Below are 21,673 nucleotides of genomic sequence, written 5' to 3' on the forward strand. Positions count from 1 at the left end.
TTATAGAACCCCCATCATAATTCTATGGGATATGCTCATTTCACTGATGAGAACCCAACGTTGAGAGATAAAGTAATTCCCACAGAAGGCGACAGTGTCAGGATTGGAATCCATGTCTTTCTAATTTCTGAGACTGTGATCTCATTGTCTCAAGGTCACACCAACAGAAATTGGCCAAATCAGGAGCGATATAGTCTTCTTAGCTGTTGCCGGAAATATATTAAGGACTAGCTTGATGCGAGGCATCGTGCCAAACACTTTACAAGCTTTTTCTTTTTTAATTCCTGCAGTAGCAACTGCTCTTAAGTGCTGTTGTTTTTTTTTAGTCTTATAAACAAGGAGGTGGACTCAGTTTAAATACAGTTGACCCTGAACAATTGGGGGTTAGAGGGCACTGATCCAGTAGAAAATCTGCATATAACTTTTGACTCCCAAAAAACTTTACTCACAGGCTACTACTGTTGACCAGAAGTCTTACTGATGACATAAACAGTCCATTAACACATATTTTGTATGCTGTATGTATTCTGTACTGTGTTCTTACAATAAAGTCAGCTAGAGAAAAGAAAATATTCATCTATCTGTCTTTCTATTTATCTATTTATCTTTGAGGGGAGGAGGGTAAGGGGCAGAGGGAGAGGGAGAGATATTCTTAAGCAAACTCTGCTGAGTGCAGTCTGATGTGGGGCTTGATCCCACGACCCTGAGATCATGACCTGAGCTGAAACCCAAGAGTCAGAGGCTTAACCGACTGCGCCACCCAGGCGCCCCAAGAAGAAAATATTCTTTTTTTTTTTTTTTTAAGATTTTATTTATTTATTTGAGAGAGAATGAGAGACAGAGAGCACGAGAGGGAAGAGGGCAGAGGGAGAAGCAGACCCCCTGCTGAGCAGGGAGCCCGATGCGGGACTCGATCCCAGGACTCCAGGATCATGACCTGAGCCGAAGGCAGTCGCTTAACCAACTGAGCCACCCAGGCGCCCCAAGAAGAAAATATTCTTAAGAAAATCATAAGGAAGAGAAAATACATTTACAGCACTGGACTGTTAAAAAAAAAAAAAAAAACTTGAGTATAAGTAAACCACATAAGTTTAAACCTGTGTTGTTCAAGGCTAAACTGTAGTTTTGTATCCTGCCTTTTTCACTTAACATAAAATTGTAAGAATTTTCTAGTCTCATTAAATATTCTTGGAGACAACTCTTAGTGGCTGCACAATAGTTCATGGAATGCACATTATTTAACCATTGCCCTGTCTCTGGACAGTGGGATTATGTATGTGACGTGTAACATCATGTCCCACAGATGTTTGCATGCTCTGATTCCATGGGATATGGATTGAAGGGCATGAAGAATTTCAAGATGTTTACCCAAGGCCAAATGGCTCTCTAGGAGTGTTGTCCCAATTTCTATCACCAGATGGTCAGCTTTTTAAGAAGCAACCCAATGCCCATGTACGTGTGTTATTTGCAGTTGTCATCAGTAAGTAATGCTGGGATGAATTTGTAAAATAATGAAAATCCTACAACATGTGGGACTCACTTAAATTGAGAGATTGCATTAAAAAATAGAGTGTCAGTGCACCTGGCTGGCTCAGTCGGAAGAGCAAGCAACTCTTGATCTCAGGTCATGAATTCAAGCCCCACATTGGGTGTAGGGATTTTTTTTTTTTTAAAAGGCTTAAAAAGTAGGGCATTGTATATCAAAACATAATTCCCTTTTTAATTAAATTTTTACTTTTAATTCCAGTATAGTTAACAGTGTTTGTATTAGTTTCAGATGTACCCTCTAGTGATTCAACGATTCTATGCATTAGTCAGTGCTTGTCAAAGTAAGTGTGCTCTTAATCCCCTTCGTCCATTTCACCCCTCCCCAGCCCACCTCCCCTCTGGTAAGTCAGTTTGTTCTCTGTAGTTAAGAGTCTGTTTCCTGGTTTGTCAAGACACAGATTCTTGACTGACGCCTCCAGCTCCCTCCTGGCATCTTCTTGTCCCTGTTTTCACAGTTGCCAATCTGACTGCTCATACGTCCTATGAGATTTCTGCCTGGGCCAAGACTGATTTAGGGGATAGTCCTCTGGCATTTGAGCATGTCACAACCAAAGGAGTCCGCCCACCTGCTCCTAGCCTCAAAGCCAAGGCCATCAATCAAACTGCAGTGGAATGTACCTGGACTGGCCCCAGGAATGTGGTAAGTCAGCCAGGATGACCCTTGCAGAGACAATCTGGACTCTCCCCTGATTCTAGGCCATGGGGCTTTCTCCTCTGTTACTGCAAACACAAACTATCCTCTTAGTCAGTTCTGTATTACCTTCTAGAGGCACCTGCCGTCCCTGTCCACACCTTGGCCTGGCATCTGAGAGAAAACGCCCGTGGTCTTTGCTGTGGAACACACGATAAATGTGATGAGGGGGGCATGTTCCTATGCTTGGGATTCACCTGGTCTCACAGGCATGGTGACCCATTAGCAGCAGTGACAAGCCACTCCGTCTCTCCCCACCGATGTGATCCCCCACCCACAGGTTGCCTTCTTGGGCTGCTCCTCCCAGATGTGCCCCCCCCCCCCACATGACACACTATATAGGTCCTTTTTTTTGGTCCTCATGTATGCATTTTGGTGCACTATGATCAGATACGTGCTTTTTTGAATCTGCCTTTTATTTCCCACATTTCCCCAATGTAGAGAGAGTCTTCCCAAGGCTCTTGGCACATTTTCACCTCCCCTCTGGTAACGTCACCTCTAGGAAGCTCTCAGCTTCTCCCCAACTTCAGTCCACTGTGGACTCGGGTTGCTCACCCCCAGTCCTCCCTCCCCACCATGAGAACGGCCGCAGCCACTGTCCATCTCTGGGGACCTGCCTGCACCCTGGCCTCCTTGGCGCATGGAGCCCTCTCCTGACCCCTGGCCAGAGCCCTCCGGCCCACTCCCCAGCAGCTGCAGCCCTGTCCTCTGGAAGCCAGGCCTGCTTCTGAGCCTGGAGCCCCCACTCCCATCTTGTGCTTTCCGTGCCCTCGGTCCCCTAGTCCTGCTCCATTTGCTTTGCTTTCTCACTCCCTGGAGTCCCCTAATTCTGTCTTTCCACACTTGCTCCCTTCTCATCACCCCCTCGGGACTTCCGTTCCCCTTCCCTGTATGCTTCCCTCTCCGGCCCTGGCTGCTGAGCAGCTTAGGTCTGGGACTCGGAAGTCCCCGTGCACGTCCCTGATCCGTGCCCTCCGTTCCCACGACTTCTCCAGACTTTCTTCACAGCTTTCCTTCAAGTCCCGGTCTTTACCTGCCTGTGGGCTCTTCCATGCTGCCTGACAAAGAAAGCTTCTTTAGTCCTTATCCCCCCGTTTATAAACCCCGCAGCTGTGAGCCCCCGCTCCAAGCCCATCAAAAACCCCCACCCTGCTTTAAACTCCCGGTTTTCCACATCTATCAGTGGGGGTTAAGGATGGCTGCATAGAACAGGAGCTGAAAGTGACAGCGGCTTTAACAGTTTCATTTCCCTCTTCATTAAAAGAAGGCGGAGTCCTTCAGCAGGCCTGGGTTTCTACAGCACCAGGTTTGATTGGGAACCCAGGCTGCCTGTGGCCTCCAACTTCAGGGTCAGCTCATGGTCCAAGAGGTCGGAAGCCACACCATCATCTGTGTTCCAGGCAGCAGGAGGGCGGGAGGAAGGGCTTCTCCCTCCATTTCCCCCAGCACCCGCTGAGCTCCCACGTGACACCTCTTCTTACAGCTCATTGGCCAGAACTCTGTCACGTGGTCTCTCCTAGCTTGCAGCTCAGTGGCCAGAGCTTTGTCACGTGGCCTCTCCTAGCTTGCAGCTCATTGGCCAGAACTTTGTCACGTGGCCTCTCCTAGCTTGCAGCTCATTGGCCAGAACTTTGTCACGTGGCCTCTCCTAGCTTGCAGCTCATTGGCCAGAACTTTGTCACGTGGCCTCTCCTAGCTTCCAGGGAGGTGGGAAGTAGAGATTTTCTTCCACGAGGCAATTCTTAGTAGGAAGCAGGATTCTAGTAAGGAGAGGAGGAAGAGTGGGTGTCTTCCGGGCAGCTCCCCGTGCCTGCCCTGCTGCCCTCCCTCCTCAACCTCCCTCCGCAGACGCGCTGGCTTCCTCCCCATCTGTACTACCAGCCGTGTTTCTCAGCGTGCCATCTGCTCTCTGAGAACCCCGCTCTTCTCCCTGGCTCATCGTGCAGTCTTTTCCTACAGTATCTCATGCTCTGTATTTGCAACTTGTCATTTATAATCGCGTCTGTTTTTCTTCTCTGTGCCTCCTTCCTCAAAAATGAGCGCTTCGAGGGGCACCTGGATGGCTCAGTAGGTTAAGTGTCTGCCTTCAGCTCAGGTCATGATCTCAGGGTCCTGGGATAGAGGCCTGCATTGGCTCCCTGCTCAGCAGGGAGTCTGCTTCTCCCTCTCCCTCTGCCCCTCCCCCATGCACCCACGCACGCTCGCTCTCTTTCCGAAATAAATACAATCTTTTTTTGAAAAAAGAGTGCTTTGAGGACAGAGCGCACACCGTGTTTATCTTGGTGGTGGTGGGTTCAGTGCCTGCCCCACTGTACCTTCTCTGTAAAATGCTGAAGGAAGACTTCTCTCTTTTGAGCTCTCCTGAAGCTGTTCACAGGGGCGTCAGTTAGGGATTTCAAGAGAACGAGGCCACTGGCCACGGAGCTGATGTCCTTTTCCATCCTCTCTCTTTGCCAGGTTTATGGTATTTTCTATGCTACATCCTTCCTTGACCTGTATCGCAATCCGAAGAGCTTGACTACTTCCCTCCACAACAAAACAGTCATTGTCAGTAGGGATGAGCAGTATTTGTTTCTGGTAAGTTTCCCACACTGGGGAGTCCAGAGGAGTTTCTGTTTTTTAAGGATGGCTTAAATCCTGGGCCCTTAGCTCAGACCCTGGCCCTGGGGAGCTGGAGGCATGACTCTAGGATCCATGTGTGTACAAGAGGGTGCTTCCTCTTCTGTAAAAGCATCGGATTCCTGCTTGAAGAACAGACTGAATGCCCCAGTGACCAACTGTAGCTTTGTAGGGGATTGGGAACTTGGCAAATGGATAAACATTCGCAGGAATGGATAAGTGGTTTTTGTCGGATTCCGCTTCCAAGACTAGGAACTTAGCCCACATGTTTATACGTGTGCCAAGATAGATGGAAAAAGGTGTGTGGTATACTGTTGCTTGTGATAGCAGAAGATTTGACCAGTGGCTGTCAAGAGAAGACTGATTAAGAATTTCTTTCTTCAAAAGAAATAGAACTGAGGTGGAAAAGTCTTCAAAAGAAATAGTACTGAGGTGGAAAAAATCTATGCTATCTTACTAAGTGAAAGAAGTGAAGAGCCTAAAAATGTGTAATGTTTTCTCATTTGTATAAAAATATTAAGAAAAACAGGCTACGTGTACGCACACATATACGTATAAGTATGTATCTGTATGCGCACACACGTGTATTTGTGCTTACATAAGCACAGGACATTTCTGGAAAGAAGCGTAGAAAACCGTTACTGTTCCTGGGAAAATGGATTAGAGAGCTGGGGTAGGTGGGGAATTATTTCACATTTTGTATCTTTTTTTGTACTGATTGAATTTTAATTGTGTACACCTGTCACTATTTTGTTGGGAAAAAATGGCTTCGTGCCAACTCCATGCGTCCCCGTGGTGTTGGTTTCAGGTCCGGGTGGTGGTGCCCTACCAAGGGCCATCCTCCGACTACGTCGTGGTGAGGATGATCCCAGACAGCAGGCTCCCACCTCGTCACCTGCATTCGGTTCATACTGGCAAAACCTCAGCTGTCATCAAGTGGGAATCCCCGTATGATTCTCCTGACCAGGACCTGGTGAGAGGGCCGGGTATCCAGCCAGCCATTACTATTCTTGGCATGGTTGGGGACAGGGCAGGGGGTGCTGTCACGGGAAAGCTAGGCCTGGCGGTGGGAGCTCTGGGAGGTCTCGTCTCCATATCTGTGTGCCCAAAGATGGGGTCCTTATAAGTGCCTCTTCGGAGTTTTCCCTTCCCCCATTATTTCCCGCTGTTCTATTCGTTCTTTTCTGCCTTCTTACCTTCCCTTCCCTGAGCCTGTAAAGTGGGATGGTAGACAAAGGCCTGCCCACCAAGTGCAGCTCATTGCCTGTTTCTATAAATACAGTTGATTAGAACCAAGCTTTACCCAGTCATTTACATCTTATCTCTGACGGCTTTCACACTACAAATGGCAGAATTGAATAGCTGTGGGAGAGACCATTTGGCCTCCAAAACCTAAAAGTATTTTCTATCTGAACCTTTACAAAAACATTTACTGGCTCTTGCTCTAAAAAAAGAGGCGAGGGGCGCCTGGGTGGCTCAGTCGGTTAAGCGTCCACCTCTTGATTTCGGCTCAGGTCGTGATCTCAGGGTCATGAGATCGAGCTCTGTGCTGGGCGTGGAGCCTGCTTGAGCTTCTCCCTCTGCGCTCTCCTCCCCCCTCTAAAAAAAAAATTAAATTAAGAAATAAATAAATAAGAGGCAGTAACTCTGGAAAACTGCTCCCATTTTCCTTTGGCCCAGGCTGCTTTTCCCTCCATCCCCTGTGCCCTCTCCCTCATCCCAGGGGTGGGTGGTTTTACTCGGTTGCTCAGGCTCTCCTTGACTCTCCAGTTCTTCCTGGTGATTGAGTTTCCTGTACTTACCACATGTCCCTGTGTTTGCCCTGGCCTCCACATATGTAAAAAGCAACCCGGGAGACAGTAAGTAGAATTTGTTGTCCTTTCATTGTGTCCTCTGACACTACCTGGAACTATTACAGCTGGGGAGACACACTGAACACTGAATTTGAATTGCTCTTGCCTGTTCCAACCTGTCTGTGGACGCCACAATAAATGTGACTTTCCCTAGGCTCATTTTTTTGGGTCAAATCGATAATTCCGTGCACAGTTCTGGGAGTGAGTGCTTGTTCCAAGTCTGGACCTGGCCACCCCAAAGGCTTTCCAGAGAACAGAGTCAGGCTGCAGGGCTCAGAAGGTGGTTGCTGTGGGTCACAGCCCCTGATACACTTAGGTTACATCGTTCGCCACTGAATTGCAAAGAGTGAAAAAGCACCAAGTTTCTGATTACCATTAAGGTCTCTTTTTCTTGTCCCAGTTATATGCAATTGCTGTCAAAGATCTAATAAGAAAGAGTGACAGAAGCTACAAAATAAAATCCCGCAACAGTACTGTGGAGTATACCCTTACCAAGTTGGAACCTGGAGGGAAATACCACATCGTTGTCCAACTGGGGAACATGAGCAAAGATTCCAGTATAAAAATCACCACAGGTAAACGGGAGAGAGATTAGGGTCCTTCCCACACAGCAAGGGGCCCGCAGGGCTGCTAGGACGCCTAGACATTAACAGCAGGAAGTACAAACACCCCCTTCAGTATCCACAGCGGGCCCGGAGGGGTGGGCTTCCAGTGCCTGGGCAGGGTGGTGGACTGGGAGTATGCTGAGTCTCTTTTCACTCTCCTGCCTAGCTGGTTTTGACACTTATGGGGGAGAAGAGCAGGAATACCCAAAAGAGTTAGGAAATAAAACTGAGCATTTTCCACGAAAGCCAAGGATGGGAACCTGGGCTGAAATCACATGGTTCCTCGAGGCAGGGTGATGTGTAGCCAAGGAGGGAGACCAGTAACTGCGCAGTAGGATTGAAGGGGCCTTGCTCCCAGCCCGCGGTTGGCTCGGCAGTCAGACTGTGGTTCGGAAAGCAGGTAGTGAGCTTGGGTACTTGGGCAGCAACAGTGTCAGAGTGTCTGGGACGGAGGCTCAGCCCCACCAGGCCGGCTGTGTGGGCGTCCCTAGGGAGAGCAGGAAAGCAGACCGGAACCAGAGCAGAAGTCCAGCAAGGCTAGGAAACCGTGGCCCATCCCATCCCTTCCCTTCCCTTTCTCCCCCACCCAGTTTGGTTTTGGCCATCGGTGGCTCTGAGGACCACTAAATGAGGTACTGTCCAAATTTCTTGGCTAAAGGTATTATAACAACAAAAGAGATGCCAATTCGAGTGTCTACCATGTGCTAGGCTCTATGCTAAGCAACACGAGTGTTTTATTTCTTCCTTAACCTAGCCTTTCAAGTTAGCACATTTTTTCTTTTTTTAATATTTTATTTATTTATTTTTAGAGACCAAGAGTGCGAGCGGGGTGGGGGGAGGGGCAGAGGGTGATCGGGAGGGAGAGAGAGAATCCCAAGCAGGCTCCACGCTCAGCACAGAGCCCGACACAGAGCTCGATCTCACAACCCTGAGATCATGACCTGAGCCTAAACCAAGAGTTGGATGCTCAACCTACTGAGCCACCCAGGCGCCCCTCAAGTTAGCATTTATCTAATCTCTCTATGACAGACAAGAAAACAGTGATTCCAGTATATAGCCACTAACTATATTCTGTTTCATCTTTAATTTTCAGTTTCATTATCTGCACCTGATGCCTTAAAAATCATAACAGAAAATGACCACGTTCTTCTGTTTTGGAAGAGTCTAGCTTTGAAGGAAAAGCATTTTAATGAAAGCAGGGTGAGTTCCTCCCTCCTTCTCAATGACTTTGGGAATCTAATTGAAATGCAGTTTTAGAGATGAGCTCGTTAACAGCATGCTGGCATAGATAGGGGAAAAAGAATAGGGCAAGGGAGTGAACCTGAGAATTAAAGGACCATTTTCTGTGGGCTTGCTAATTAGTGAAATGGTTGTACTGCCCATTAAAGATGAGAATCTCTGCACTAAGCACTTTTCATTCCTGAACTTGTCTTTCCCTAAAGACGGGAATGGGCTGGAGCCCATGCTGTGCCTTCTGAAGCTGGATGGGGCTCAGCATCGATCGGAACCAGGGCCTCATCCTTCATAGCCCCAGTCTGAGAGCAGGGCTGTGGCCCCCGTGCCTGGGACAGTCTCAGCCTGGCCTCGCAGTTTCTTTCCAGTGATGTTTGAGGGCGCAGGAAGTGCTTGAAGATAGTCTCTTGACATACGGAAAACACTATTTTGTTTTGTCATCGGCAGACCAATTACTGTATTCACAGCAGAAGGCAGGAGGAGAAGAAGAGCGTCACCTGGGAACAGATCTGCCACCCAAAGGTGGACAGATTCTTGAGTGGACCTGGCTTGTCCCCAGGGTCAACAAAGCAGGAGCTATAGAGACCCCGTGAATCAGCTGTGGCTATTTTGGGGTTCGGTGGCGGCAAAGGGTGCTAGGTTTGTAAACAGTCACAGTGTAAGGCCAGAAACAGCTAGATTAAAACTTGAAAATTCTCGCAACTCTTCCAACCGTGACTTGTAAATGGTTAATATATACAGATATAAAGAAAGCTCTCAAAGCAGTTCAAAACAGAAATATTCTGATTTTGAAAAAGGTACAGGTAACAAAACAAAAACTACAGTAACCATAAGCAAAAGAAGGATCTACCTCACTAATAATCTGAACCACAAAGATAGGACACTTTCACATTAAACAGGCTAAGTTTTAGGGGAAGAGTATTACCAGTATGAGTTGTAGTTGGGGAGATTAGCACTCCGGAAATACGAATTGGAAATGCCTTCCATAAGGCACTTTGGTAATGTGTATCAGAAGCATGAAAAGCGTTCACACCCTTTGACCCAGCAATTCTTTCAGGATCTTATTCTAAGGAAACGATGTACATCACGAATTTATGTGCAAGGCTGTTCAGGGCAGTTTTATTTCTGATAGTAAGAAAGAAGAAACAACTTTAATGTCCAACAGAAGAAGACTAGTTAAATAAGTGGTTGATGTTTGTGTCATTTAAATGTTTTTCTTTATACCTTTATGTATTTGGCAAATGTTCTACAGCAACTATTTATTAGATAGAAAATAACTAATGCCAGTTTATAATGGAGAATGCAGGGATGGGGTTCGGGGCAGGAGGCGTTGGGAGGCCCAGTTTGGCAGCTGGCTGTCATCGGGGATCCCTCCGCGGTGGTGGAAGCCTGGCTTTCAGGTTGAGATGGCAGGTCAATACTTCACTCCCAGGAGAGGGAGGGTTTGCGCATAAGCAGGTGGCACGTCCTTCTCCCTGCCCTCCCCCCAAGCTTAGAGTTCAGAGACTAAACAGGTCAGTGGAATGGGGACCAAGAGACCGTGAGTATGCAGTGGGGCCCAGTATGTGGATAGAGATAAGAGAGAAGGTCTTTTTTTTTTTGATGTTGATGGGGTGGAAGTTGGTAGCTTTGACACTGGAATACTTAGAGATTAGCAGAGAAGTCCAGTAGTCAGTTCTGATTCCAGCCCGATCTTGAAGGGCTTTCTATTCAAGGCCAGGTTGGTCTGGGGCCACCATCAGCCTCAAGGAGCTGGTGAGCGAGCTGTGGGCTGCAGATGGAGTTCCCACACGCTGTTCTACGGAGAAATGTCCTGACTTTTCTTACCCCACTGCTGGAGTCCACTGTGATTTGGATTTATTATTAGTCCAATCCCATTACAGTGAACCATTGCTGATTTGTCCGGATTCTTTGTGGCATTTAATATTAATCTGGACTGTTGACCAGAACTTTGAATGTGTACTGGAATATTTGTTAAAATGGCTTTTATTAGGGCTACGCTTTTCACTTCCACTTTGCAGCTCGTAAGTGGGCATGGTAGTTATTTGAGACATTTGGGATGGGAAAATTACCATTTTCTGAATCCAGTATCTCAGTGGTAATGTAAAAAGATCTAGTAAGAAAACCAAAGTGCTTTAGCATCTATAAAAGCCTGCAATAAGGAGCTCACATAAAGGTGGAACCAGTAATAGAAGCGGTCAGATTCCTTATTTAACATCCTGAACAATCTCTTGTGTCTTTGTTTTCAGGGCTATGAGATACACATGTTTGATAGTGCCATGAATATCTCCGCTTACCTTGGGAATACTACTGACAATTTCTTTAAAATTTCCAATCTGAAATTGGGTCATAATTACACTTTCACTGTGCAAGCAAGATGCCTTTTTGGCAGCCAGATTTGTGGGGAGCCTGCTGTCCTGCTATATGATGAGCTGGGGTCCGGTAAGTCACTCATGGGTCCAGTTTCCGTCTTCAGTTCTGGGGAAATTGATGAAGGATGTAGCATGGTTTGATGAATCTGTGTCTTTTTTTTTTTTTTTTTTAAGATTTTATTTATTTATTTGAGAGAGAGAAAGAGCACGCACGTGTGCAAGAGCAGGGGGAGGGGCAGAGGGAGAGGCAGAGAATCCCAAGCAGACTCTGCTGAGTGAGGAGCCTTACGCAGGACTTTAGATCATGACCGGAGCCGAAACCAGGACTCAGATGCTTAACTGACTGAACTACCTGGGCACCCCAAGATGTGTCTTTCTAAAGTGTATTTAAAATATTCTCTCAAAAAAATAAAAAAATAAAATATTCTTTCAGTTTAAAAGAAAATCACTTATGTATCAATTTAATCAGGCACTGATTTAACAAATACCTCCTGAGCCAGGTGTGCTGTGAGGAGCTGGGGTTACAAAGTGACCACATTCTGAATGTAAAGCTCAAGAAAGGGAATGGGTTAAAAATAGGTTTTGTTTAGTGATTAACATAACAGTAAAAAATTTAAAAAAATAGGTTTTGTTTCAAAAGGAGATTCTGCTCGGGAAAGACTAGGTTGAGTGTGAGTTTTAGTGTTTGTCTTTTGCAGGACTTTTCAGAGCCTCCAATATGCTAATGTAACCTGTGGTTCTTCCAAGTCAGTAAATCATCTCCTTCCCATAGAGTAACTGATTTTATAGCCTCCCCCATTCTTAGCTGTTGGTCCAGAGCAGAACCTGAATTTGGCCTGGTGTCTTGTCTTCTGAACACTGACAGATATCGGTGCTGGGTCATGCTGATGGTGGAGACGAACCTTTCCTTTACACAGAAATTCTGCTTGTATTGTAGTACCTTGGCCAGGATATCAACAGACGTTTTGCCACTTGCCTTTTTTCGTAGCATTTACTCCCAGCCAGGAATTCACCAACGCTCAAGCCAAAATCTTGCATTAAGAGTTGTATGCTCTGACATGTCATGCTTCCCAGGCACCTCCCTAAAAGGAAAACCTTGCAAACCGCTTCCCTTTGGAGAATCATAGCATACTAGAGGTTCTGAGAAGGTCTTCCAGAAAACAGACAACAAAAGTCTTGTTAAGGGCGCCTGGGTGGCTCAGTTGGTTGAGCAACTGCCTTCAGCTCAGGTCATGATCCTGGAGTCCCGGGATCAAGTCCCGCATCAGGCTCCCTGCTCAGCGGGGAGTCTGCTTCTCCCTCTGACTCTCCCCTCTCATGTGCTCTCTCACTCTCTCTCTCTCTCAAATAAATAAAATCTTTAAAAAAAAAAAATTATCATTAAAAAAAAAAAAAAGTCTTGTTAACCTAGCGTTTCCTAAATAGAGCCTCCTTTTTAAGTAAAACCAATTAGTGACTATGAAATAGACTTTGGGAAAAAGTGTTGCTTTTATAAAACCGAGATTGTCAAGCAGAAAGAATCTCTCCGTGAGGCCTCGGTTAGTCTCTGCCTTGTCCCTTGATGTTTGGGTCCCCTCAGAAGTGGGGTGTGGGGGGGAGAGGGGGGTCCACTCATTCCTGTTTCCTGCACCACACTGGTTCCTCCTGACTGCTCCAGCTAAGAGCATCCCCTAATCTACCACTTCACAGCTGGGGTTAGGTTGGGACATACGACATAAGATCTTGCCCCAGCTTTTCCTGGTAGGTCAATAATGAGAGAAATTAAAGGCATGGATATTGAGTTGTTAGATTGGGCTTGCAAGAAATGGCTGTTCTCCGGTCCATCTCGATGAACATCTGGTTGGAATGAGTCCCTGGGTAGCTACTGAGCCTTCCCTGTGAGGCACAGGCCTGGCCCATACCACTTGGCCCTATCCCAGGGAATGACCTCAAGCCTGATGAGGCTCCTTATGGGACCTGAAAAGTCCATTGTGCTTCTGTAGCTCAAACTGACTCCCAAGTTCCACTTCCTGCCCTCAGGCTCAGACTTTCCCCAGGATTTTTTAAGACCGGCCCAAACCCAACAGGGGGATAGCTTTGCCCTAGAGCCCTATTGGGGCAGATCTACCAGCACATCATCATAGAGCTGGAATTTGTTTAAGACATGGGCAAGTGAGCACCATTGTTAGGTCATAGACACCTAACTGGCTTTGCAAAGAGCATTTTAAAAATGTGAAATGTGTATGGAAACGTTCTTTCTCTCTTTCATCTAAGTAAAAAAAAAAAAAAACTCATAAAACTTCATGAGCTGTTAAGTCAGCGTTGCAGTAAAGGAATCTCGTTTGTATCACTTAATGGAGCTTCAGGTAATTGCAGTTCAGAGTGACTTTGGTGCCAAGTAGGGGGAAATAATTGCAATCTCGTTAATTAGTGGTCTGATTTCACATCCTCTTATGTAAGGCAAGCAAGTGGTCTTAAGTAATAATGCTAATGAAATCAATGTTGATACCCCAACAAAGGTCTCCCTTCCAAGAGATTATCTAAATAAACAACAAGGCTGTGATTAGGAGGCTAATGTAATTACCGTATTTGCATGCACAAGGCCCGTGGGCTGTCAGCTCGTGGCAAGGCGTCGGGAAACAGTCAGGCGCCACGTGCAGGAACATGCCACACCAGGCAGGTGGCTTGGGTCACTGCCGACGAGTAGCGTTTTTGGCGGGGGCGGGGGGGTCCAAGTTGCTTGTTCTGTTTTCCCGCCCTGACGTCGGAGGCTTACTGTGTTGGCCTCTTGCCTTGGCAGGTGGGGACGCATCAGCGTTCCGGGCTGCCAGGTCTACTGATGTTGCTGCCGTGGTGGTGCCCATCCTGTTCCTGATACTGCTGAGCCTGGGGGTTGGGTTTGCGGTCCTGTACACCAAGCATCGGAGGCTGCAGAACAGCTTCACTGCTTTTGCCAATAGCCACTACAGCTCCCGGCTGGGCTCGGCCATCTTCTCCTCGGGGGACGACCTGGGTGAGTGGGGCAGGCTGCCCTGGTGCTTCCTCCCAGCGCCGACCCCTGCAAAGCCGGTTCCTTGCTTAGGAAATACCTATGTTAAGCTCATCTTTTGGCACTCGAGGAGTGACTCGTTAACCAGTGATCTCACTGCTTTAGGTTAAACCAGTTGGAGCCCTTTGCTTTGAACTTGCTTCTAAACGAAAATACTTGTAGTCTCTTCCGCGGTGTGGTCCCGGCCTGAGACCGGGAGTGGTCTTGTGGAAGAACTGGTAGGAGCTTGCCTTGTACAGGAAGGATAGGAAGGCCCTGGGCTTTGGATACTCCCAGAGTATCAGCAGATTTTCAAGAATTTCCAAGCCCCCTCATCCTTCATGGACCTGGAGGTCTGACATCTTGGAAGAGCCTAGTCAAGAGAAAAAGTCACGCTTTCCCAGATGACTTCTGTCCAAAGACGGCCTTTCCATCTGGCTGTCTGTCTTTCTGATAGCTAGTGAAACCTCCTCGGCCATTCTTCTTTCATGTATCCATAACGTGGTATGGAAAAAAGAAAGAAAGATCCCTTTTAAAATGTCTACGTGCTCAAATTAGTAACTGCTAATAGGGCTAGTAGACCACTTAATATAATAAATTAGGTGTGTTTGGGGGTCTTCCCCAAACGCAGACTGCTAAATGTCATTTTGTAAACCAGTTATAATTTTTTTGGTTTGTAAAGTACTTGTGAATTCCCCGTTCATTGATTATTTGATATTAGCTTTGCTCCTTCTTCTTCTCAGTTTCCTGTCTTGCTTCGTACAAGTATTTGGTCTGCCTTGCATGAATGGGGTGCATTCTTTGCTTCTGTTACTGGGGGCAAAAGGAGTTTGACCCATGGTGATACCACACAGTGATCACTGAATGTGGATCACAACTTATTTGCACAGGATTGTACCAGGGGCCACAAGGGGACATCCATTAGTCTGGGAAGCTGTCCTCAAAAAGCTTAAACCCCTCTTAAGATCCCTACCCTCAGAGCAGTGTGGGTTCAGAGGAGAAAACAGACTATGAGGTTTCACTGTGTTAACATAGGGTGTGGATAATTCAAATTAAGGAAGCTAAATCACCCGTTGGACTTTTGGGTAGGTAATAAGATTCTCCTTCCTACGAGATTTACTTTCTTCACTTGGTTAAGTTCAAGCTACCATTAAAATAAGCTTGACCACCCATTGATGGAGGAGAAGTGGACTCAAGAGTGTCAGTGGGGGAGCTGAGCTGGGTTTCAGCTTTGGCTACTGCGCCTGGTAGGCTGCGGTCCCAATTTTCCAGGCTGGGGCTCACGATGGTGTCGGGGGTGGCTGGGGTGGAGCGGTGGGAGTTGGGGTTGGGTGCAGGTGCGCTGGAACTCACCAAGGACCGACTGTTTTGCCTTTAGGGGAGGATGATGAAGATGCTCCCATGATAACTGGATTTTCAGATGACGTCCCCATGGTGATAGCCTGAAAGCTGTCCTCACTAGAAACCAAATGGTGTAAATATTTTATTTGATAAAGATAGTTGATGGTTTATTTTAAAAGATGCACTTTGAGTTGCAATATGTTATTTTTATATGGGCCAAAAACAAAAACAAAAACAACAAAAAAAGGAAAGCAAGGAATGAATAAACTTTGTAGTAATCGACTGTGAACTTCAAACCAGGTTGATTTCAGTAACCAAATTGCTTTGATGTCATATTAATGTAGTCTTACAGGGCTGTGCTTGCTGGGCATGCTTTTAAGTCTGTGAGATAATTTTGGTTCAACAAATTGGCCATTCTTTTTATTTTTCTAAGACACAGAAATGTATTTAATAAAAACTTCAAGAGAGGGTGATGGGTGGAATCCCTCCCACCCCCCCCTCGTTGAAAGTGTGCTCAAATTTTAAATTTTGTTTGGTTTTAGTTTGTATGAAAGTGTTTGTGTGTATTATGGGGGAAGGTTCTTTTCTGTAATTTTGTTAATTTATTGGGACTCTGTATAAGGCAGGGCTTTCGTGGTCATCCGACTCTGCACGTTATGAGGGGTCGCAGGGTTGAGGGGTGGGGAACAGAAGCAGTTTTGTTGCCATTCCGGAAACAGTCCGTTTTTATTCACTCGTGTGTCGCATAGTGGTTTTTGGCAGGAGAGCACACCGACTCATTGCTCAGTTCCAGTGAAACAGCTGCAGCTCAGGAAGGCCCTGCAAGCCACAGCTTCTTCTCTTACGTTAATGGATGGACTCTTACCGTCTACACCTCTGCACAAGACGTAGCTCTCCTTGCTGCAAGATGGGAACACTGCTGCATTATACCCTGGTGTCGTGGTCACCACAACAAATGACTCTGCTTGTGGGAGAGTACTAGGTCTGTGCCACGGGAGATACACTGGCAGATAGAGTACCTAATTTGTCCTTTGCCAATCTTTTGTTTTCCTTACCACTGAAGAATCTCGAATGTAAAGGTTTTTTTTTTGTTTTTTTTTTTGTTTTAATTTGAGAGAGCAAGTGAGAGAGCGCAAGCAGGGGGAGCGGCAGGCAGAGGGAGAAGCAGACTCCCTGCTGAGCAGGGAGCCCGATGTGGGACTTGATCCCAGGACCCTGGGATCATGACCTGAGCTGAAGGCAGACGCTTAACCGACTGAGCCACCCAGGTGCGAATGTAAAGTTTTCTATTTGTGTTGAGGTGGCCACTTACTGTCTTTAAAACTGTATGCCTGATATATGCAGTCATTTTGAATTGGGTCAGTGCCTTCTCTTTTTTTTTTCCTTTCCTTCCACCTCCTTCCCCTGCACCCCTGCCCAGTTTAAAGAGGGCTGTTCACTCCGACAGAGATACAGGAGGTGGACGAATTTGAGACCATTCTATCCAATTTACAGTCGCGGCAACACTAGAGCTTATTCTCTCTATAAAACAAGCTGAGCTTTTATCCCTTACGCCTTTAAATGCCACCCCGGTATTCACATCATGGCCACTTGACCATCGTGGACCGATGCCCGCCCTTTAGACTTAGCGCCGTAGACGCCGACGTCCAGCGCTGTTGTGACTCCCGTAGGAGCCTCATCGCAGAACCTCTCAGCTGAGAAGCAGGGAGCTCGGGGGATATTCCAAAGTCATGTTTCCGAATATGTGTCCTTTATATGCAAGCTTTGTAAAGACCCCCCCATGTCCTCTGAGGTGCGCCGTATCACCTTCTCACAAGTATTTGCTTTCTTTTAACCAAAAGTATCATTCTTGGGTGAGAATATAGATTTGTTCTATCTAGTGATAGTCTGGAAAACAAAGAGCCAATTAAATTTTTTAGTTTTAAAAATTTTAATTTATATATATATATGCATATATATATTTTGAATGAGGAGTATTTTCAACTGTAGACATGTAGTATGTCGTGTGGGTAAGGCTCTGTTTTATTTTAACAAGCGGTGGTCATAATGAGCCTCCTTCCAGCCTTTTTTTCCCTTCTTCCCCTCTCTTTCCTTTGTGACTTTTGTAAAGAATGGAATTTCTTTGGCTTTATCTTGTCTTGGGGTTTTGTTCAAAGCTCCAAGCGCTACCCTCCACCCCCACCCCTTTCGTAAAGCTCTTTAAGTAGCTGAAAGATTAACAGTCTGGTGGGAGGCAGAGTCATTTAATTGAACCACCAGAAAGTATATTTTCTCCTTTTCTTTTTCTGCCAACTTTTTGTTGGCATTCGTAAAAGCTGATCTGAAAGGCTCTGAGACGTTATTTTCCATTATTCCATAGGCAAGCCTTTCTACAGAGCTTGTGTCTCTAGTCGGCAACTGGAGACACTTCTGAGCATCCAGTTCTTGTTACCAGTGCCTCCCAAAGCTTAGTGCACAGTACTGTATAGACTGGCCATCGCCCCTCTCCTTGGAAAACGCCACTGTGCTGTTTGAGAAAAAGCAGCCTTTTAGGGCTAGAGTATTTTATATACACAGAAGAGCTAAGTTTCTGAAGACTAAGCTAGGTAGATGCAGCTACATGTAAATTGTATATTTTTATGAACTTTTCAAGCACGCACTCTTCCTTCCCTCTGCATAGCTTTGTGGGGTTTTGGTGTATGTGTGTGTCGTCTGCGAGAGTCCAGAGGTTGGAGTGACCTTAGGAGATGAGGACAGAAAGTATGTGCAGCCTTTGAAAGTGACCAGATAATTGTCTTCACTGTGACCAATCGGAGCCCCTGTTTGTGAAGAAGGGGCTTTTTTGTACCTCGTTGAAGATGCCACCTCAGAAGTTCACACTGTGCAGGGAAAAGGTTTTATTCTCTCCCAGCGCACATTAGAATGTCAGAAGCCCACATCCACGTGGACCACGGTGCACCACTAACAGACCACTAAAATTTGGCAGGCAGGGGGATTGTGTACAGATTTTCTCTGGAGGCTGAGTTTGCCCCTTTATGTCTTGAACGCCCCTTGAACCTTGTGAGACACGGGTCCAGGCGGATGAAATGACAGAAATCTGCAGAGGAGTCCAGGGAGGAGCCACATCTATGCAGACATTTCCAGACATGTGAGAAGTTCCAGTAATTACTGGCTGCCCTGGCATACTGGGTACAAGGTTATGATGCTGGGTAACTGGTTGAAACTTTGGACTTTGGGAAGAGAGATTCCTGGGGTTCCACCTCTGCTTGTATCCCTCGGGACCTTTGGGTGGGACTGGTGTGGGACACACAGCTCTGTGTTCTCTCCTGCCCATCATCCTGGCCTACTAGATTAAGCTATGCTTCAGCCATTTAAGGAATGTACCCCTTCTCACACAGTGGCTGTTTTGGGGGGAACTGGGGAGAGCGATGGTGTGGCGAGGCTCTTAGAGATAATCGCCCACTTCCCCTTGGAGAATCCTGTCTTCAAATATCCACCCAATGGTCACTCCATCTTGTAAGATTATAGTCCCGCTACTTCCTTAAGGGCAGAAACCTCATCTTGTTAGGTTTGGTTGGTCACTTTCCTACTGATGGGGGGCATGGTGAATCCCCGAGAAGATTTTTCCTCCGACAGAGCTGGGAGACCCGTCAGAGAAGGGTTCTGGGAGATAAGTCAACTGAATACCATCTCCATATTGATTTTCAGAATTGACTCTTAAAACTTTGTGCAGAATCTTCACTTTGTTGGGATTGTATCTTAACATCCCTAGTCTGTTATTTTTATTAACTGGAGTGTGTGCTGCCTTTCAGGTACAATTTTTATGTAATAAGAGCCAGTGCATTAAGTTTATATAGACTACTTTCTATGCAAGACTGAGATATGGAATAGATAGCAAGAGAGATGGATAGTTGGGTACACGGACAATGAGCTCGTTCTCAGAATGGGAACCACCATCGAATGTGGGTTGAGGGAGGATAGGTTGTGTATGTGTTTCTGCCCACTAATTTTGAGCAGCCATATTAGGAATTAAATCCTCAGAGCCAAGTAACCCAAGAATGGTATTCGTCCCATTTGTGCTAATGCCAGTGGAAACAAGTATGAGTGCCCAAGTGGAGCATTATTCTCCGATGTCCTCCCGTGTCACTTCTCATTTAAAGACTCTTGTTACGAATTATTAGAAACTTTAGGCAAAATCAAAGTATTGGCAGCAAAATAAAGGCCTACTCTGCTCTTATTTCAAGTGGAACACTGTATACTTGTTTCTCTCCAAAGTGAAATTAGGCATTTATGATTTCAATTGCCTTGATACGTTTCCAAATCACCGATTTCTGCTGAAGATTTTACTATATTGTTGCACAATTTTACGATAATTTTTGTCTCAATGTCAACTTTTTTCACTGAATAAAAATGTAACTGGGCCAAGGAAACATCTCTCTGAAAATCCACTCTCTACATGTGTCTCGAGTTGTTCTTTGGAGTGCAATAAAGGTGGTTAATACAGTCTCCGAACACCATTCGATTTGCGTGTTTTAGAAGGATGTTTCTTTCATAGACGAGACAACACTAAGATCTGAACAATTCTGTTATTAACAAGGTGGTCTCAGACGGTGGATCCTCGAAGCACATGATGCCTTTGTGTTGGCTGAGGAGTGGGCAGATGTCCAGGCGGCTGTTGTGAAGTAAACAGAATTATTCCACAGGAGCAGTGGCTCCCATAAAACTGTCACCACATCGGCTGAGGCACCGTTTGCTACGAAGGCAGAAGAAAGCACCGCAGTGTGGTGCGCCACGTGCCAGAGAGCCCGTGTGCCCAGGTTTCCCTGGGCAGTGGAGTCGACAAGAGCCCTGCATGCTCCTCGGATGGGTGACTGAATGGCAGGGGGACCCATCCGTCCGGACCGGAGCACGGGGAACGGGAGAGGAGGGGAGCCTGGTGTTTTGAATTCAGCAGACCTGCTCGTTTGCTGCTTTTGTTTCAATACTGAGCCAAAATAGAACTCGGAAGGACTCTCATCCCGTTTTGTAGGAGAGAAAAAAGAGGCTCGGAGAGGTTAAGTAACCAGCTTAGGGGAAACCAGAGTGTGAATGGTAAGACCAGCCCCCAGTCTAACCCCAGACACTGCCCCCCATCACTGTCCAGAGTCAGAACACAGTCCCAATACATCACACCCAGGGGAACCCCAAGGCATGCATTTACCTGGTCGTGGCCCCGCCCTTAGGTTTCCAGGCTTGGATAATTTGTCAGCACCTCAGTGAGTTCATTTCTTGTGGGTAAAGGCACTTTAACCAAGCTCGTGAGACTGATCTGCAATGAAATAATGCCCACTTATTAGTTCATCCTGGGAAACAGTCCTGTCGCTTAGAATGTGAGCACGGCCAGTGCCTTCTCCTCCCATAGGGGCATCTACCCAGGAAGCCAGACACAACTAGAAGGTTGCTTGGTGACATGGACTCAGAAGAAAGGAGATGGAAGGGGTCCAGGCGAGAAAGGTGGTTGCCCAATAAATATTGAGTGAACGAACAAATGACGCTCCACTACAAGAATAATCTCCATATGCACTTAGTATTTGAAACCTTCAGGTTGTGACTCCCCGTATCCCTTTCTATTTAAGAAAGTCTTGCCAGTGGGTCTTTTTTTTTTTTTTTTTAAAGATTTTATTTATTTGAGACAGAGAGAATGAGAGAGACAGAGAGCACATGAGAGTGGGGAGTGTCAGAGGGAGAAGCAGACTCCCTGCTGAGCAGGGAGCCCGATGCGGGACTCGATCCAGGGACTCCAGGATCATGACCTGAGCCGAAGGCAGTCGCTTAACCAACTGAGCCACCCAGGTGCCCTCTTTTTTTTTTTTTTTTTTAAGATTTTATTTATTTATTTGACAGAAAGACACAGTGAGAGAGGGAACACAAGCAGGGGGAGTGGAAGAGGGAGAAGCAGACTTCCCCGCAGAGCAGGGAGCCCGATGTGGGGCTCGATCCCAGGACCCTGAGATCATGACCTGAGCCGAAGGCAGATGCTTAACGACTGAGCCACCCAGGCGCCCCACCAATGGGGTCTTGATCGTTGAAGTCCCCTCGCTAAAGTTTCCCCTCGCAGGGCTTGGACACTGTCCGTATCTGTCACTGACTCCCCTTTCTTGGGGTTTTGTGGTTGAGCACACTCCTCCCCTCCCACTACAACATCATACAGCTACTGTTTAATAAAATCAGACTGGGTTACAATAGCTTTCTGGCTTGAGAGCCATTGTGTCTGTAAGATTAATTTGCCTATTCGTTGGTTTTGAAGTTTAACTCTGGGAGGACATTGTTTCTGAGTCCTAGGGGACACCTCAGTGTAGCCCCCAATTCTGACTTCATTTATCAGCTGTATCTCGTTCCCCAGTTCACAGCAAATTAAAAATGGGAAGACTGCTAAAGGCAGGACA

General features: G+C 46.5%; 1 protein-coding gene across 2 annotated transcripts in view; it reads left to right on the top strand.

Moving 5' to 3' along the window:
- The window catches only part of SORL1 (sortilin related receptor 1), a 154,232-nt gene extending 134,472 nt beyond the window's left edge, over positions 1-19,760 (top strand). Inside the window, exons 41-49 of one of the 2 annotated variants that reach the window (XM_035009159.1) lie at positions 2,004-2,188; positions 4,697-4,816; positions 5,667-5,831; positions 7,112-7,286; positions 8,410-8,516; positions 10,799-10,991; positions 13,701-13,913; positions 15,307-15,402; positions 16,019-19,760. In XM_035009159.1, coding sequence (XP_034865050.1) covers positions 2,004-2,188; positions 4,697-4,816; positions 5,667-5,831; positions 7,112-7,286; positions 8,410-8,516; positions 10,799-10,991; positions 13,701-13,913; positions 15,307-15,374 — 1,226 coding nt within the window. In that variant the 3' untranslated portion in view covers positions 15,375-15,402; positions 16,019-19,760. Of the gene's footprint in view, positions 1-2,003; positions 2,189-4,696; positions 4,817-5,666; positions 5,832-7,111; positions 7,287-8,409; positions 8,517-10,798; positions 10,992-13,700; positions 13,914-15,306 lie in introns of both variants that reach the window. The other variant, XM_035009158.1, reaches the window with a different exon arrangement.
- The last annotated feature ends 1,913 nt before the right edge of the window (positions 19,761-21,673 follow it).

Source organism: Mirounga leonina, unplaced genomic scaffold (assembly GCF_011800145.1).
Source record: "Mirounga leonina isolate KUSES-001 unplaced genomic scaffold, KU_Mleo_1.0 Mir_153, whole genome shotgun sequence".
Lineage (NCBI taxonomy): Eukaryota > Metazoa > Chordata > Mammalia > Carnivora > Phocidae > Mirounga > Mirounga leonina.